General features: G+C 54.5%; 1 protein-coding gene across 4 annotated transcripts in view; it reads left to right on the top strand.

The window, feature by feature from the left end:
• The window catches only part of EVC (EvC ciliary complex subunit 1), a 74,424-nt gene that overhangs the window by 54,557 nt on the left and 2,045 nt on the right, over nucleotides 1-17,822 (top strand). For all 4 annotated transcript variants that reach the window (XM_078446270.2, XM_078446269.2, XM_078446268.2 and 1 more), the window contains 8 exons: nucleotides 819-928; nucleotides 4,385-4,595; nucleotides 5,538-5,744; nucleotides 8,373-8,517; nucleotides 10,302-10,413; nucleotides 15,147-15,273; nucleotides 16,798-16,891; nucleotides 17,544-17,655. In XM_078446270.2, the coding sequence (XP_078302396.2) occupies nucleotides 819-928; nucleotides 4,385-4,595; nucleotides 5,538-5,744; nucleotides 8,373-8,517; nucleotides 10,302-10,413; nucleotides 15,147-15,273; nucleotides 16,798-16,891; nucleotides 17,544-17,655 (1,118 nt within the window). The remainder of the gene's footprint in view (nucleotides 1-818; nucleotides 929-4,384; nucleotides 4,596-5,537; nucleotides 5,745-8,372; nucleotides 8,518-10,301; nucleotides 10,414-15,146; nucleotides 15,274-16,797; nucleotides 16,892-17,543; nucleotides 17,656-17,822) is intronic.

The following is a 17,822-nucleotide window of genomic DNA, read 5'->3' as shown; positions in this document are numbered from 1 at the left end:
AACCAGTATGTTTCCCATATACCAGCAGCACCCAGTGATAACATAAACAAGGATCCCCTTCCAAATAAAAGCCATAGGGTCCCTAAAAATATATCTGACCAATGTGTATAAAAGCTTAATGGAGAGGTTTATTAAATGTCATTGGAGGCATAAAGTAAGACTGAGAAGAAATGCCATGTTCTTGAATGGGAAAACTCGATCTTGGGAAGATGGTCATCTGCTCCAAATTAATCTATAAATTCAGTTCAACTACAAGAAAATCCAAAAAGCCTTTTTCCCCAAGCTTGATAAACTGATGCTAAAATTCATAGGAGAGGAAAAACAACCAGGAATAGTTAAGACAGTTTTGTGTAAGAATATGGGAGGACTTGCCTGGCTAGGAAGTCTTGCTGTAAGCAACAGCGATTAAAGCAGTGTGGTACTGATGCGGAAATAAAGAGACTCATAACAAAACAGAGAGCCTAGAATGACATTTGTGTGTGTATGGAAACTATGTAAGACGAGGTGGCACGACAGACCAGTCATAAAAAAGACAAATTAGGTAATAAATGGTGCTGGCACAATTAGTATCCATTTATGCAGAAAAAAAAAAATTGGATCCCTTCTTCAAACCGCAGAAAATGAATGTTAAATTAGCTTTAAGATTTAAATGCAAATAAGAAACTTTAAAAATCTCTAGAAGGAACGGTGAGGGGAATTTTTAATGAAATCAGGGGAGAAAAGGATCTTTGAGACAAGACACAAAAGGCATGTTCCAACAAAGCAGTGATGGGTGAAGTGACCGTGAGTTGACCCCTGTTCCTCTGTGCCGGGCCTAGGTGTGGATGGAGGAGTGGACCCTGTCCACCGTGCTGCAGACGCACCTGCGAGATGGCCATGAGAGCATCGTTCACCAAGTCTTGGGCCGATTTGGTGGCCTCAGTGAAGAGTGAGTACAGCTTTCTGCAGGGTGGGGGCCTGTGTGATCCATGCTAGGCTTCAGTGTTCTCATCTGCAAAGGGGACAAGTTAACCGTCCCCTGCCATTCTTACTGCGTGGTCTGGACACCAGCCGAACTGTAAACGTAAACGTGGAAAAGAGTGATAGGGTGCCACGGATAAAGGCGTGGAGTCAGAAATGTTCTGGGCAAATGACTTACCGTTTCTTGCCCTCAATTTCCTCACCTATAAAATGGGCTAATCACACCTGCTTTGTAGAGCTGTCTTTGATAGGAACTTTTTAAACACTTTTTTTGGAGGTATAATTCACATACGTTATTTTAAGTGTACAATTCAGTGATTTTTGGTAAATTGACAAGAGTTCTGCACCTATGACCATGATCAAAATTTAGAACGTTTCCATCACTTAAAAAAAAAAAACAAAAAACTCTTTGTGCCCACTTTCCATCACTCTCAATTTATTATTAAATGTATATCCTAGTCTGTTTTTTCTGTAGCTATTAGTGTAATACCATATTTTCATCTTACTCTAAAATATTTTTCCTTGTTTTCTATGAGAATAATTATTCTGTTAAAACTATTTTTACTAGTTGCCAGCCTTTTCCAGGAAACTAGTTTGTGTATACATCAAGAAGTAGGGGGATAACTATCTTATTGGATAATACAGGGGAAGGAGATGACAACACACAGGAAAATTCTGTAAGCCCTGCTAAGATAATAGGGAGCAACTGCAAGATTTGCCTAGCCTGAAAACCTGTGTCTTTTAAGTGTACTAATATTTGGTCCATTTATATTTAATGTAAATCTTAATGCTGATATATTTGGATTTTTAATCTGTCACCTTACTATTTATTTTGTTTGTTCTCCCTGCTCTGTGTTCCTTTCTCTCTCCTTTCTTACCTTCCTTTGGGTTAGGTGTTATTATTATTATTATTGTTATTATTAATCATTTTAATTTATCTCTCTTTTGGCATGTTAGTTATGTATTCTTTTACTGTGCTTTTAATGGTTAAACATTTTTAAGTTTTTGCTGTGCCAAAATCTGATGTACATTAATATATTCCTTCTTCTGGGCAGTGTGACACCTTAGAACACCTTAATTCCATTTATTCCTCCCTCATAGATTATGCTTTTCTTAGTGGGTATTTTACTTCTCTATTTTCAAGCCTGTGAGATATTATAATTATTGTTTTATGCAGTCAGTATTTCTTTTTTTTAAAATGATTTATTTATTTTTGAGACAGAGAGAGACAGAGCATGAGCAGGGGAGGGGCAGAGAGAGAGGAAGACCCAAAATCCAAAGCAGGCTCCAGGCTCCGAGCTATCAGCACAGAGCCTGACGCGGGGCTTGAACTCACAGACTGTGAGATCATGACCTGAGCCAGACTTGGTCACCCAACCAACTGAGCCACCCAGGCACCCCAACAGTCAGTATTTCTTTAGATTTGCTCACATATTTACCGTTTCAGTTGCTCTTGATTGTTTCCTGTGTCTTTATTTCAGATCTGCTGGTGACAGATTCTCTTAGGTTTTGTTTGTCTGAAAAGGTCTATCTCATCTTCCTTTTTGAGGAATGTTTTCAGTGGGTATAGAATCCTAATTTGGTTTTTCTTTTTCTAAATACTTTTAAGGATAATCTTTTGTCTTCTGATTTCAATAATTTCTGGCTGCTTTTAAGATTTCCTTTTGTTCTTTGCTTTTCATTGGTGTATTATGATATATCTAACCATGCATGTGGTTTTCGTGGACATTTCTTGTTTGTGTAATAAATCTATAGTGCTTCTTAAGCCTTCTCTGATTTGTAGTCTTTCATCAGTTTTATAGCCATTTCAGTTTTATACCCATCAGTTTCTCAGCCATCATATCTTTAAATATTCCTTTTGCCTGTTCTTTCCCTACTTTTCTGGGGCTCCGCTTCTACATTTTATTAGAACTTTTTGCCTTATCTCACATACATCTTACATACTGTCCTTTATTTTTCATTCTTTTGTTCTCTGTGGTTCAGTTCTAGACACTTATTTTGAGCTAGCATCCCATCCACGCTCTCTCGAACAATGTCTTATCTGCTGTTAAGTCCATCTACTGTTTTTCAGTTCTAGAATTTCCATTTGATTCTTTTCACAGCTTTCACTTGTTTCTTGAAACTCTTCACTTATTTAATTTATTAGACATATTCATCATAATTGTTGTGAAGGTTTTGTCTGATTAGCCCAACAGCCAGTATCTTTTGGGTATGTTTCTATTGTCTGTTTTTTCTCTTTATTTTTGGTCAGTTCGTATCTATTTGCAAGTCTGATTATTTTCATCGAATGCTAGACGCTGTTGCTCAAAGTTTAACATTTTGACAATTTAAGATAATTTTGATAACTTAAGAGACAATTTAAGATTTTGAATGATGGGATCTTCCTCCAGAGAGGATTTATCTTACTTCTAGCAGGGATTTCTCATAGTGGCAGGTCTGCTACCCCAGTTTTTAATTTAGTGGATTCAAAATTAAGCCTCTGTGAGGGATGATTCCTTACTCTTAGGACAAGAGTCCCCAGCTGAAAAGCCTGGAGTGTTTGCCTGGTCTCTCCTCCTTGGTAGGCTGACTGCCCCCACTCTGTTCAGCTTTTCAGGCTGTCAGAAAATACCAAACGCTGGGCCTGTCTGCTAGACCATCATTTTTCACTTGAGTCATTGAGATGGGAACTCAGAAACAGCCCACAATTTCAGTTTGGGATGTGTTGGTTTGGAAAATTAATATAAGAAATTCATGTGGATGTGTACTGAAGAAAGCTGCATAAATGCATCAGAAACTTGGGGCAGGATGTGATAAAGTTGAAAACACGAATCAAAGAACAAATGACTGAATATAGGTGAGAATACCCATGTCAAATGGAGAATAGGCAACATGAGATCGGATAATTCCAACCTCCCTCCTTCTGGAGGGGCTCCCTGTGGAGCATGATAACTTGAGGCATTTCTTGGTAGTTCAATGTATTAGGGTCATCCAGAGACACAGAACCAACCAGAGAAATATATGTAGACCGAGAGGTCCCAAGATCTGCAGTTGGCAAGCTGCAGACCCAGGAGAGACCATGGTATATTTTCACTCCTGAGTCTGAAGTCTTGACATCCCAGAAGAGCTGGTATCTCAGTTCAAGTCTAAAGGCAGGGAAAAAAAAAAACAAACCCATGTTCTAGGCCAATGCAACCCATAGAAGGGTCAGCCTTTTCTGATCTTCAGGATTTCCACTGATTGGATGAGGCCCACCCGCATCAGAAAGGGTGGTCTGCTTTACACAGCCCACTGATCCAAATGTTCATCTTATCCAGAAACACCCAGAATAATGTTTGGTTAGATGTCCAGGCGCCTTGTGAACATTCCAGCTGGCAAAGTTAACCGTCACCCTCAGTGAAGCCAACAGCACTGACTCCCGGCCCCCTGCCTGCTTTCCTCAAAGGTCCACGTGGTACATCCTACAGGGACACGACCTGCTGCTGTGCTCAGCCCTGCGGAGGCTGGCTCTCCGGGGCAGCGCCATCACCACCCTGACCCACATGAGACTTGCCGGGAAGAAGAGTCTTCTCCAGGAACTGCGTGAGCAGCACGCCCTTGAGCAGGGCTCCTCCCAGTGTCTGGACGAGCATCAGTGGCAGCTGCTCAGAGCCTTGGTGAGATCGGCATGTCGGGCCCTACCCGTCCCAGCCAGGCCGTGCCGGGTCCGGGTTCGGCCGTGTTTGCCGGAGCCCAAATCCCGCCACGCCTATTATCGCAGGGGGGGTGGGATGATAGCAGCCTCCCGTGGGGGCGCCCCGTGTGCCCGAGGGCTTTAGTGCATGCCGTATCGAGAATTGTGCTAAATATGCAGGTGGAATCACAAAACAGATACGTACGGTCGCCATCAGGGTGCTGGGAGAAAGGGGCTTCTCCGTTTCAACAAATGGGAAGAAAGGATTTGGAAATTGCCGGGCTGGGATCTCAACCCAAGCAGGCTGACTGCAGGGCTCATGGAGTCACCGAGCTATTGGAGCAGCTGGCGTTTTGACCACTAGTGGGGGACGAGCTCACAGTGACTGTCACTCTCCCCAGGAGCGTGCAGCGGGAAGCAGGCAGGACTGGCCCTCCTCCTTCTGACTCCCCTCCCCTCCTTCTCTAATTCCGATTTCCATAACGAAGGGCAGTCCCAGGACCCTGCCCTGGCTTCCATGACGTCCCGGACTGTGCTCAGACTCAGGTCTAGCTTCAGAACGTAGGTCTGCTGTGTGACTTTTACAAAGTTACTTAGTGTCTCTGAGCCTCTGTGTCCCCGTCACTCCTAGCGTTCAGGCCTCACAGTATTTTGGAAGAACGAGGAAGTTCTCGTACGTGTGAGGGGCCACAAGGGGGCACTGGGCACACCGTTGGTGCTCAATAAATGCTTGGGGGATTCTTGAACAGACGCCCCGGCTCACCCATCGTTGGCTTTGCGAGCCCAGAGGTCCCCACTTTCTGCCCCTTCTCAGTCCCTCCCCCACCCCTCCTGGGGCCCTGGGCTGGGCCAGCCCACATCCCAGTCCTGGCCCTGGCCGCGGCTTCTGTGCAGCGTGGGCTCCTCCCTCTCCCGTCCCTTCCAGGAGGCGCGAGTCGTGGAGGAGGCCAGCAGGCTGGAGGACGAGGCGCAGCAGATGCGGCTGCAGCTCCAGCAGCAGCTCCTGGCTGAGGCCCAGGAGGTGGGGGGGCTCCTGCAGGAGCACACGGAGAGAGCCATCGGGCAGGCCCTACTGGCCCACGCGCGGAATGCGGCCACCAAGAGCCGGGCCAAGGACTGGGACGACTTCAAGGTGCGAGCCAACCCCCGGCCCCGTGGCCCTGGGAGGCAAGAGGGACTGGGGTGGGCTGGGCAGGCAGGGGGAAGGGTGTGGACGGGGCAGCAGCCTGGGACACCGGCCCCGCGGTGCCCTGTCCAGCAGCCTCGGGCCTGGCAGAAATCACCTGGCTTCTCCGAGCCCCCTCTTCGTCCTCCACAGCGGGAATCGCCTCCCCCACAGGACGGCGGGGTTTCCCGCCTGTAACGTTATTCTGAGCACTGGCCCGGCCCTTCCAGTAGCTCTGAGAGGGACGTGGGCTCAGCCAGAGCTGCCCGGCCGGTCAGTGGCAGACACAGGATCCGGAGACAGCCTCTGCCAGAGAGAGACAGGCGTGAGCCTCTCCTGCCTCTGGCTGCCTCGGGGAACACGAGGCCTTGCAGAGTTGATCCTGACAGCTGAGTGCAGCTAAAACCAGCTCGGCTTGGGTGGGTGGGGGTGTCCTGCTTGAACCGACCCCAACCACGAGCCCTAGGGAGAAAGATGACAGCGGTGTGCTCGTAAGCCTACCTGAGTGCCTCGCCGGCCGCGTCTCAGCAGGCTCTGCCCACAACCTTGCCCAGAAAGGATCCTTTCCTTCCCTTTGTTCAGATGGGAAAACTGAGGTTTATCACGGGCAAAGGACATGGTTAAAGACTCCCAGGCTTAGGAAGTGGCCGAGTGGGACTGGATCCCAGTCTTCCCCGCACAGTGTGGACACATTCTGCCTCCCCCGGGGCCACCTCCCGGGCTCAGACCATAAGGAAAGGCAAGAAACCCCCGCTTGCTACAGACACCGTACTTATATGCACAGCAAAGAGAGGGGACCCACGTTGCTGAGACACCCCACCTCGTTCCAGATAGCTCATGTCTGCTGCCCGCCATCCAGACATCAGGGCCGGGCCCGGTTTGTGGTGTTGGGAAGGGTCACCTCCTTTCCGTAAAAGTCTACAGCTCCTCCCGGATAGATGGTCGCGGCATGAAATTGCAGTGAAACGTGAACGTGGCGTCCCTTCCCAAAGGGAGCCTGAGTCAGGATAGGGGAGGAGTGCTCCCCACACACACCGCTACGAGAAAGAACAGGTGTTCAGTTTCTGGAAGAATGTCCCAGTCGCGGGGCTTCTTGGCAGGTGCTGGGCTGGCGATCCAGGCAGGCAAGCACTCTCCGTGGGACTTGCATCGGCCGGACACAGAGGGGAGTGAACAGCGCCCCCCTGTGGCAGGAAGACAGGAGGACAGAGGCCTGATGGTGCCGGTGGCTCGGCTGACTTGGGAGGGAGGTGGAGAAGAGGGGCTTCCTGTCTCCGGGCTCCGGCTCCGTGAGCTAAATGAAAGCGAAGGAAGGGCGCAGCCATCGGAGGCAGTTCCTGCAGAAAGTTCGAGGCCAGGTCCGGGGGCCTTGGAGGCATGGAGTCAGAACCCCTCTGTGGGGGTGCTGAGGTCAACAGAGGGGAGGGGAAGAGAGCACCGGCTCTGTGAGCGGTGAGCGGGGCGTGAGAGCTCCAGGCGGCTCAGACCGGCTCCACCACCCGCTCCGCCTCCCCCGCCTCCACGCACCCCTGCACGTCTCCCACGGCGCCATGACATAGCGCAGCTCCAGGAACGTATCGTAACCAACCGCGCAGCAGTAACCGCTCAGCAATAAGTGGGTATTTTTTTCTTGCCCAAAGCCTGGAACCATCTGATAGATGTTTGTTGAGACGGGGGCCTCTGGCGTCTGACTTCTCTGACCTTTTGCCCATCATCTTGGGAAGTGAAGGGCGGTGACTTGGCCAGGGCACGGCCAGCACGTGCCTGATGGTGGGGCATCTCAGCCTCCGCTTTGGGTCTGAAGGTGTATCGCTTAAGATTGCCTGTTTCTGCAGGTAACAAAAAGACATACTCAAATGGCAAAAAAATAGACGTTGTTCAGCCCACATAACAAGAAATGTGCAAGTAGGTGGTTCCAGGCTGGCACAGAGGCTGCGAGCAAGGACCGGGCTCTTTTCTTCCTGATCCACCATTCTTGACGTCAGTTCGCTCCCTCCTAGTCTCAAAATGGCCACTGCCTTTCCAGACGTCAGATCTGCATTCCAGGCAGGAAAAAGAAGACAGCAAAATCTTTCACCCATATCCTAAGCTTTGCCTTAATGTTTGTAAAGGGAAGGTCTCCCAACAGATTTTTTTTTTTAATGTTTTTATTTTATTTTGGAGAGAGAGAGACAGAGAGAGAGAGAGTGTGAGTGGGGGAGGGGCTGAGAGAGAGGGAGACACACACAGGATCCGAAGCAGGCTCCAGGCTCCGAGCTGTCAGCACAGAGCCCGACACGGGGCTGGAACCCATGAACCGTGAGATCATGACCTGAGCCGAAGTTGGATGCTCAGCCGACTGAGCCACCAGGTGCCCCTCCCCCCCGACAGATTTTCCCTAACACTGGGTCTCGCTGGCCAGAACTGGTCATACGGCCGTCCCCAGAGCACCCCTGACCAAGGACATAAGATCACCGAGACAGGCGTAAGCCACCCACCCGCCCATGCTCTGCCCGCTGCCCCACCAGTCAAGGTCGGGCGTGGTAGAAGCCAAGAACCAGGACGCGGGTGGGGGACCGCGCGTGACTTTGCTGTGTCTTCCCCCTCCTGCCGCAGAGAGTGCTGACGGAGGCGGCCGTGGAGAGCGTCTACGTGACCAGTGCTGGCGTCGGCCGGCTCGTGCGGGCATATTACCAGCACATCGGGAGGGTCATGCAGGACCACGAGGAGAGAAGGCTGCAGCACCTGAAGACCCTGCAGGGTAACGGCCCCCTCCTCAGGGAAGCCCCGTGCACAGCAGGCCAGACGTGCTCCTGCTTTGGGACGCAATGGCACGTCAGACCCTCCGAACGTTACTGGGGCGGTTTGGTTGATTGACTGATTGCCTGCTCCCTCCCCCTAAAATAGGCTTTTAAAAAGCCACCTAGAGGACCATACGGTATAAGAGGATTTTTAAAAAGTAGATGAATCAGGGGGCGCCTGGGGGGCTCAGTCGGTTCAGCGTCCAGCTTTGACTCGGGTCATGATCTCACGGTTCATGGGTTCGAGCCCCGCGTCGGGCTCTGTGCTGACAGCTCAGAGCCTGGAGCCTGCTTCGGATCCTGTGTCTCCCTCTCTCTCTGCCCCTCCCCTGCTTGTGCTCTGTCTCTCTCTCTCTCAAAAATAAATAAAAAACGTTAAAAAAAATTTTTTTAAAAAAAGTAGATGAATCAGGACAAGGATAGGACAGTGAGATGGGGTTCAGGTGAGGTCATGATCTGGGACATAAGCCATCAGATCTCTACCTAATGGTGACACGGTTTTGACTCTGGGCTTCCTAGTGGCCAAAGGGATGGGAACTTCACCAGTTACAGCTGTGCAGTGACAGCGAGTGAGAACAGATCAGTGGCCCTGATGTTTCTAAGACCCAGAGAGTTTCCCCCATGTGCCCTCACAAGAGGCCACCCGGGTGACAGAATGGACAACATCCACAAAGCCAGCAACAATACGTGTATAATAATAGACACAAGCCAGTTTCCTTGAGGCCTCTGCTTGTAACGTCCCTCCCTGCATCCGGGACTTCAGAACAGCATAGAACCCCACATTCTCAGATGGGTTTTGCCTGGATTTCCCAGAGCTGGAACTGATTCCTCGACCAACGATGGGCAGCAGGTCCTGGACGCAGTCTTCTGGGAATATCAGTCCCCTCAGTAAGCACAGCAGGTGCCTTTTCTTCCCTTGTCCTGGGGACTTTGAATCCCAGACTCAAAATCTGGACACCTGCCTGGAAATCTGCCCAATGACTCCAGATGGTCTCTGTCAGCAGGAGACAGACAGATGGTCACCGCAGGGCGTTCGGGAGCCGGGGCCTTCCCTTCCCTCTCTAGGCCTCGGTTTCCCCATCTGTGAGGCTAGGGTTGGGCTCACCCTCGACGCATCCTCTCAGCTCAGATTTCCTGTTTCCCTGACACCCCGGCTCTCATGCGAGGATTTCCCAGGAAATACATTGAAATGATACAACTTAGCTGACCACATAAGTTCCTTCTGCTTCATTCAGTGCTCCTTCTTTTTTTTTTTTTAGGAGTCCTAGAATGCCACATCACCCAGGTTAGAGACCATCCAGGTTAAACCTGTGTGTTCTAGAAAGCTCCGGCCCAACCGGACTTCGCCCGGAAAGCACCCACATGGGAGCGGCCGGCTGCACACCCACAGCACCGCCTGTCGAACGCTTTGTTCTTTCTGCTCTGAATTTTCACCCGTGGTGGCCTCTCTGCAGTGGAATCTTTCTTCTTCTACACCTTTGCTCCTGGCACTCTCAAGAAAGTGGGGTCTGAGCAGTTGTAGGGAGAGCAGGGGTCACCTTCCTCCGGGGGCGCAGGGTCCTTGACGGAAGCCTCGCTTTCTCACGCACGCGGAGCCTTTCCCAGGGGCAGCGCAGGTGCTGCGTAAGTGGCCCACGATTTGAGAGCGCGTCTCCTGCCGATCTCTGTGCCCGGCCCCACCCCCGACCTGGCTCAGAGGCCAGCCCCAAGCATGCCCCTTGACCTTGTGTGCTAAATGGTCTAGGTGAGAGAACGGAGAATTGCAAGCTGCAGACAAAGCAGGGATTCGGAGACCCTTCGCCGGGGAGCAAGGCGGTGAATGGATCTGGCGGAGCCTGCAAGGCCGTCCACCAGAGGTGAGCTCGCCCCCTCTGTCCTGTGCGCCCTCCTCCCCTGCCATGAGTCTGCTCCGTGCAGTCAGCGTCCGATGGTGCGTGCACGTGGCTGCCAGAGTGGAGGCCCCCGTGCCTCGGTCGGGCTCCCTGCTCGACACGCGGCCCCCAGGACGGGGCCTGGCACACGGGAACGAGCGAGTCCGGGTGGGGTGGGATCCCCCCGTGCACGGGGGCTGGGAGCAGGCTGTTCACCCTGGAAGTGACCCCAGAAAGCACCGTGAGGGAGCAGGGAGGTGAGGCCCCCAGCTGGTTCCCGCTGCTGGCTTGACAACAGCCAGCTACGTGGCCCACGCTTCTGCGGACCTGAGGTCCCCGCGGCGGGTGCTGGTTTTGTGGGTCTCCCACGGCCCAGCTCGAGGTGTCGGCCCGGTGGGCTCTTGACGAGGCTCTGGGGAGAATCTTCCCAGGTTTGCCCAGGTCGCCGGCACAACGTGGGTCCCTGTAGAACTGAGGTCCCCTTGCTTTGTGGCTGTCGGCTAGGGGCCACCCGGCCTCTAGAGGCCTCTCTTTGGTCCTCACTCGTGGTCCCTGCGTCTCGATGCTTGAAGTCCTCTGCCTTCCTCTTCCGCCTCATCTCTCTGACTCCATTTGGAGAAACTTCTCTGCTTGTAAGCGTTGTGGTGATTGAGACCCACGTGGATAGTCCAGGAGAATCTCCGAATCCTAAAGTCGATAACCCTAACCCAGCCTGCAGAGACCTGGCTACCACGTATCGTAACGTCTTCACGGGTCCAGGGATTAGGGCAAGGCCACCTGTGGGGGCACTGTGTGACCTACCGCAATGGAGAAGAAGCAAACCAACCCTGTGGCCGTGCAGCCTGTCCACGGCAACTGAGGCCCAATCCCGCTCTGGATCTTCTGGGAGACTGTATAAAATTCAACTTCCAATTATGTCAACAAGGGGTGCGAAAGATAGGGGATTTGTCTGCCAAGCCCTGTTCCGCACGGGTTGAGGGTCTGCCCTGGGGGTGTTATGTCACCAGCACTTCCGGCCCCTGAGCTGGCCAGACACGCCCCCGTGGCCAGAGAAGGCACTGAGACACAGACACAGACACAGGTGTTTGGCGGAAGAAGCCACTGGCCTGTGTGGAAACTGTCCACCCAAGTGTGGACAGCCGCCCGGCACGCCCCTGTAAGCACCGACTGTTTGCTGGGCCCCGAGCTAGCCACTGGGGACAATGCCTGTCACCCCAGAGCTCACAGCCTGGAGGGAGAGACGGACAGGGGAACAGCAATAAATCTGTGCGGGTGCTCTCGTGGGGGAGGGGAGGGGCGCTGAAGGACGACAGGTGACGGTCCCTCGTCTAGGCGGAGGCGTCCCGGCGGCTGGAAGCAGCAGACAGCCACGGCCCTGCAGGATGGAGGCGTGGGCTCCATGCGCGGCCTCAGAGTAGATTCCAGCCCCTCCTCGGACGGCTGGAAACAAAAACCACAGGGTCCCCCTCAGTCCTCGGACTGAGTCCCACACACGCTGTCCATAAATCCTCCGATGGCCGTTGGCAGTGGTCAGGAAACGTCCCACCATCCCGCGCCTACGTGCCACCTGGCCCTGACGGTCGGATATCCACCTGACTCGGGCCCGGCAGCTCTCAGACGTGGGGGGGCATCATCTCACTTGGTTCTCCTCCCGAGCGTGCAGATGCCAGGCCCCCCACCTGGACACTCAGACTCGGGGGCTTTGCGGGGGGACCCAGGAATCTGAGCTGTTACCCCACTCCTCCTCTCCAGGGATTCTGATGGATGGAGCCCAGGGGCTTCACCTGGACCCCAGTGACCCAAGAGGAGGGGCCTCAGCCGCCCCCAGTCCGACCTCCCCGCCAGGTTTACGGGAGATGGAAGCAAAGCCCCGTGGGGGTGCGGGTGCGTGACCGACTCTCGCTGTGACTTAGAGGCTCATACGTGGCTGTTGGTGCCCTTTCCTCCGTGCCCGTCCGCTCGCAGTTTCTGGTGAAGGTCCGCCAGGGCTCCTGGGGACAGAGCCGTGTAGCGAGAACGGATCGTTGATTTCAAAGAAGCAATTCTCGGTCCGAGGGCGAACTCCACACTGCATCCCCGGGGAGCAGTGGGATCGTGGGAGAGCCCGGCTGAGGGGTGCCAGGTGACGCAGCGGTGGACTGGCCACACGCGGGCTAGGTCCCTTCACGCCCCGAGCCTCAGGCTCCCCATCTGTGAAGTGGGATGACGGTAGCTCCTGGCTCACAGGGCGTTACCGTCAGGACCCACAGAGACTGCGGCGCCCACAGCAGGGCCGGCCCGCGGCCAGCGCCCCACGCCTGATGTCCTTCACCACCAGCACAATTGTCACTGCTGTGCCTTCTGCACGGTGCACAGTGCGGCTTGAAACAGTTGTGCAGTCGGGACTCTTTCAGGAGGGATGCGTTTTTAAACACCCACTTCCATAACCAAATAGGAGTCCAAAAGGAAAGGGTTTATGACCCGTCCAGGTGACTCAGATCCTACAGTAGGGCATCCTCTCCTTCCGGAAGGTGCCAGAGGATCAGCAGTGCCGAAGGGGGTCATGCTCGGGCCAGAGCACCACATGGCTGTCCCTCCGCAGGCAGGATTGTCTGCCTCTCGGCCGCTCTCTAGTCCCATGTCCTTGTACCGCCCCTCCCGGCTTAGAGCTGTGGCCTCTGGCCTCCCGTCTTGTCCTGTGTCTACGTGTAGCCAGGGCATCGCGTAAACACAGGCGGCTGTGTCTCAGTCTCCCCTGGACCCTTTCGTGGATCTCCGGGCTGTGCGGGGGGAAGCCCCACTCCGACCCCACCCCCGGATAGCGTTCTCACTGCCTGGCAGGCCCATTAGCCAAGTCCATGGTGGGGAGCAGGCAGGCAGTCAGGGTGGCAGCCGAGAGTGACCAGGACTGTTGGCAGAACGGGTACAGGACAGGCTGCTCACAGCAAGAAGCCGCCTGGCCACTGAATGGGGGCCCCTAGGAGATTTGTGCATGTCCTCATCCCTGGAGCCTGTGCGTGTGACCTGTGTGTGAGTGTCCTAATCCCTGAAGCCCGTGCGTGTGACCTGTGTATGCATGTCCTAATCCCTGGAGCCCGTGCGCGTGACCTATGTAGAGGAAAGATCTTTGCAGATATCATTAAGTGAAAGATCTTGAGAAGAGATCATGCTGGGTTATTCCAGCGGGCCCCAAATCCAAGGGCAGGTGGGGTGGAGGGAGATTTGGTCACACACAGAGAAGCCCATGTGGAGACAGAAGCAGGAATGGGGACGGTGCGGACGTATGCCAGGGATCACCGGGAGCCGCCCGGAGCTGGGACAGGCAGGGAGTGGGCTCTCCTCTAGAACCTTTGGAGGGAAAGAAACCCCGCTGACCCCTTGATCGAAGCCTTCTGGCCTCCAGAGCCGTGAGAGAATAGATTTCTGTTGTCTTAAGCACCCCCTCCCCCGCCTCAGCTTGTGGTCCTTTGTTAGAACAGCTCCAGGAAACCAATGCAGCCTCCTCGAGGGTGTGGGGGAGGCTGTACTGTAGAGCACTGACCTCATCTGTATCAATTATTTGTTCCGCATCTATCCTCTACCCGAGTTCAAAGTGGAGCTTCGTGAAGTCAGGGACTGTGAGTCTCTTGTTCGCACCTGTATCTTCAAAACACAGGACAGCACCTGGCAGGCCAGGGATGTGTTTATGTATACATGAAGTTGTACACGGATGGATGGATGAGTGATGGGGTTTTGCAGGATGAATAGGAGTTTGCCAGGCAACTACAAAGAAGAGGGGAAAGCTATCACTGGCAGGCAGAGGAGCATGAAGCGAAAGCAAGGTGCAATTCTGTGCCTGCAGGTAAACTCCGTGAACAGCTCCCTGTTGACACTAAACGTGGCTTCTGCAGCTGTAGGAACTCACAGAAGATTGGAAAGAAAGAGGCAAAGGGCCGTTAGGAAAACAAGGTGGATGGGATGGGATGTTCCTGTTTGCTGAGGGCCTGAGGAAGGTCAGCCAAGGAAGGAGGGGATTCAGGGTATCGGGGAGGCAAGGTGAAAGCAAGCGGGGGCCGTCTCCCGGTCAGGGACCCTGCTGCCGCCCCCGCTCGGAGCTGTGCCACCCAGAGTAACGGGCCCCCGTCTTCAGGGGGGCCCCAGTCGTCTCCCCGCCATTGAGCCAGAGGAGAAGTGAGCTCTTCCCTGCACGTGGCTCGGATGCTGCAGGCTAGGAGATGAGCATCCCGTTGCACGTTTTCCATAAGGATGGGTAGCCGGTGGCTCTCTGGCCCTTTCAGGGGAATGCGCCCCCACCCCTGGGTTGAGATGATTTTCATGCCGTCCAGTCACTGGGCAGCTGCGGGACCCCAAGGATGCCCCCGCCCCCTCTGAGCGGCTCCTGCCCTGAATGTTCTACCCTTTGTCCTGCTCGTATCACTGAGGACCCAGCGGGACCGAACGAAAAACGCGCACGCAGGATTCTGCAAAGTCGCGAGCGTGACTCACGTTTATGATGAGTCAGCCCCCCCACCCCCGCCCAGGTGGAGGGACTCCAGCTGTGGCCGCTGTCACAGGCCGTGCAGCCACCGTAAATCCTGCCGGCCAAGGCCATTCCTCTCTCTGGGCTCCACGGGCCCAAGGACGGCTTCCGCTCCCCAGTTCCCACGACTCAGCAGCCTCCGGGGGCACGTCTGTGCTGGGTCTCTGATTAACCCGCCGCCGGCTGGGGCGGCGCTGATGGCCTTCGTTCCTTCTGCCAGGATGGCGGCACAGCAGAAAAAGTTTCTGGCCCAGTTCACCGCGCACCAGCGGATCCGCCTGGATGCTTGGAAGCAGAAGGCAAGGGCTATGGATCATCTGGAAGCCCAGCTGGAGACCCAGCTACAGGTACGAGTGTCGGAAAAGCGCCTTCACGGAGCGGGCCGGGGTTTAGGGAGGAACAGGAGCAGCAAAAGGCCACTCTCGTGACCACAGGTCGCGGCAAAAAGACCTTGGCCCTGGCTGAGTCTCGCTGGCTGACGGCTTGGCCGTGAGCCTTGGGGGCGGGCAGCGCTGTGCTGATTCCTGAGCAGCTTCGGGGGGCCAGGCCCTGTGCTCCGATCGTCTCCCCGCCGTTGAGCCGGAGGAGAAGTGAGCTCTTCCCTGCACGTGGTTCGCCATCACGTGGGCCTCTCAGGGTCACAAAGGCAGTGCGGCTGGTGACCAAGGCCTGCACTTTCCCTGGGACACACGGGCGGCTCGGCCCTTGTGAAATGAAGTGGGTAGCTATCACGGGGAAGTCTCATAAAGTGCGGTTATGAAAACAAAGTGGCAGGGCACCTGGGTGGCTCAGTCGGTTGAGCGTCCGACTTCGGCTCAGGTCACGATCTCATGGTTTGTGGGTTCGAGCCCCGTGTCGGGCTCTGTGCCGACAGCTTGGAGCCTGGAGCCTGCTTCGGATTCTGTGTCTCCCTCACTCTCTGCTCCTCCCCTGCTCACGCTCTGTCTCTATCAAAAATAAATAAACATTAAAAAAAACTAAAATAGGGGCATCTGGGTGGCTCAGTCGGTTGAGCGTCCAGCTTCGTCTCAGGTCATGATCTCGTGGTTCCTGAGTTCAAGCCCTGCATCAGGCTCTGTGCTGACAGCTCGGAGCCTGGAGCCTGCTTCGGATTCTGTGTCTCCCTCCTCTCTGCCCCTAACCCACTCGCATTCTGTCTCTGTCTCTCTCAAAAATAAAGAAACATTAAAAAAAAAAAATTTTTTTAAAGCAAAGTGGGTGCCTTAAAAAAAAAATCAGATATTCCAGAATGGAAGCACTTAACAGAGTGTTGGCCCGGTCAGAGTAGTCCCCACCGGTGTGGCAGCGACAGGTGAGAGCCAGGGTGGTTAATGCTCGTTCCCTGAGCGTCTGTCCTGACACGGAACCAAGAGCGTTACACACGCCATCTGACCTCGTCGTCCCATAACTGAGGACAAGGTCACTGTCGTACTCCAGGTACAGGTGGGGACACTGCAGCTCTGAGAGCTGAAGTCACCGTCTAGTGTCACGCAGCTAATAAGTCACGGAATCCAGGTCGGTGGTTAAGCCACAGCGTCGGCAGCTAAGAGCTCAGACTCTGAAGTCGGGCGGAAGCGGGTGCCGTGTCCCTCTCTGAGCCCTCACCTCTGCACGCTTCTCTGTAAAATGGGGCTCCCTGGCTGGCGTGAGTGAGGACGGACAGTTCCCTGGCAGGAGCCGGAAAGTGCTGGTTCCTGTGCTCACACACGCGTCCGCCCTGCTCCTGCCGTCTCTGGGTTCTTCTTGGAGACCCGTCTGCCGCCAGGGATGCGGGGCCATCAGCCACCCTGGAGAGGGCGTCAGCCTCACTGTGGTGCAGAGGCGGGACGGGGCAGAGGGGGACCCAGCTGACCCTCCGTCCTTGCATCCAGGAGGCCGAGCAGAGCTTTGTCTCAGAGCTGGCGGCATTGGCCCGGGTGCCCCTCGCCGAAAGCAGACCGTTTTCAAGCAAGCGTGGCTCGTCAGGTAAGTCGTGGAAGGCGGTGCACAGCAGCGGGAGTATGGGCTGCAGTCCCGTGTCCGCCACTAACCATCTGTGTGGCCTCGGGCACCGTGCTTACCCTCTCCGGGCTTTTGTGTCCTTGCCCATCAACGAGCGGACTCACTTAGCCCCAGGGCCGCCTTGCTCTCCCGCGTTCAGTACTTTGGATTCTGAGGTCTGCACCTCACCACCCGGGCCTCTGTGTCCCCGACTTACAGACGGGGGTGATTAGCCCTTGGCCCCCTGCCAGCGGCAACTACTGTGACCTCACAGTGGTGTAGCCGGCTGACGGGATAGAGACAGGGGTGTGTGTGAGAACACAGGGCTCTCTTAAAACAACACTTCTCTGTCAGGGTCCTTCTGCTTCGGGGCGTGGCAGAGACCCAGCGGGAGCCTGGCAGCCCTGTGTTCGAATCCCAGCTCCATAACGTAACGGCTGTGTGAGCTTGGGAAAGCACGTCACCTCCCCGGGCCTCAGTTTCCCTACAAGTTAAATGGGTGTAATCGCAGAAAGCACAGAGTGTCTCCTTGGCCGCGGACGTCCTCAGCAGATGCCCGGCTGGGTCGGGGTGAGGCCGAGGGAAGCTGTCACGTGCTTGACGTCACCCTATGTCTGGGTTTATGTGTCTTCTGCAGAGAAGCCTGTAAGGACGAGAAGGAAGAAGCCCCCACCCCGGGAGAAAGGGAACCCGGGGGGCCCCACCGACGATGACCCTGCAGCAGGGGGCCACCCCACGGGATCACTCAGGTACGGGGGCAGGGGCCGGCTTATTGCCAGTGGATGCATATTGACTGCTTACAGTCCGGGCAGGAAAACAGGCGCCTTTCTCGGAGGTGTTAGCCACAGGGTCCCAGAAATGATGGATGATGACGGGAGCTGTTGATATCCCTGTCACTGCTACTATTCGTGTCCAG

Source organism: Panthera onca, chromosome B1 (genome assembly GCF_046562875.1).
Source record: "Panthera onca isolate mPanOnc1 chromosome B1, mPanOnc1 haplotype 2, whole genome shotgun sequence".
Classification (NCBI taxonomy): Eukaryota; Metazoa; Chordata; class Mammalia; order Carnivora; family Felidae; genus Panthera; species Panthera onca.
Note: the sequence above shows the minus strand (reverse complement) of the source record. Positions and strands in the feature narration are given on the sequence as shown.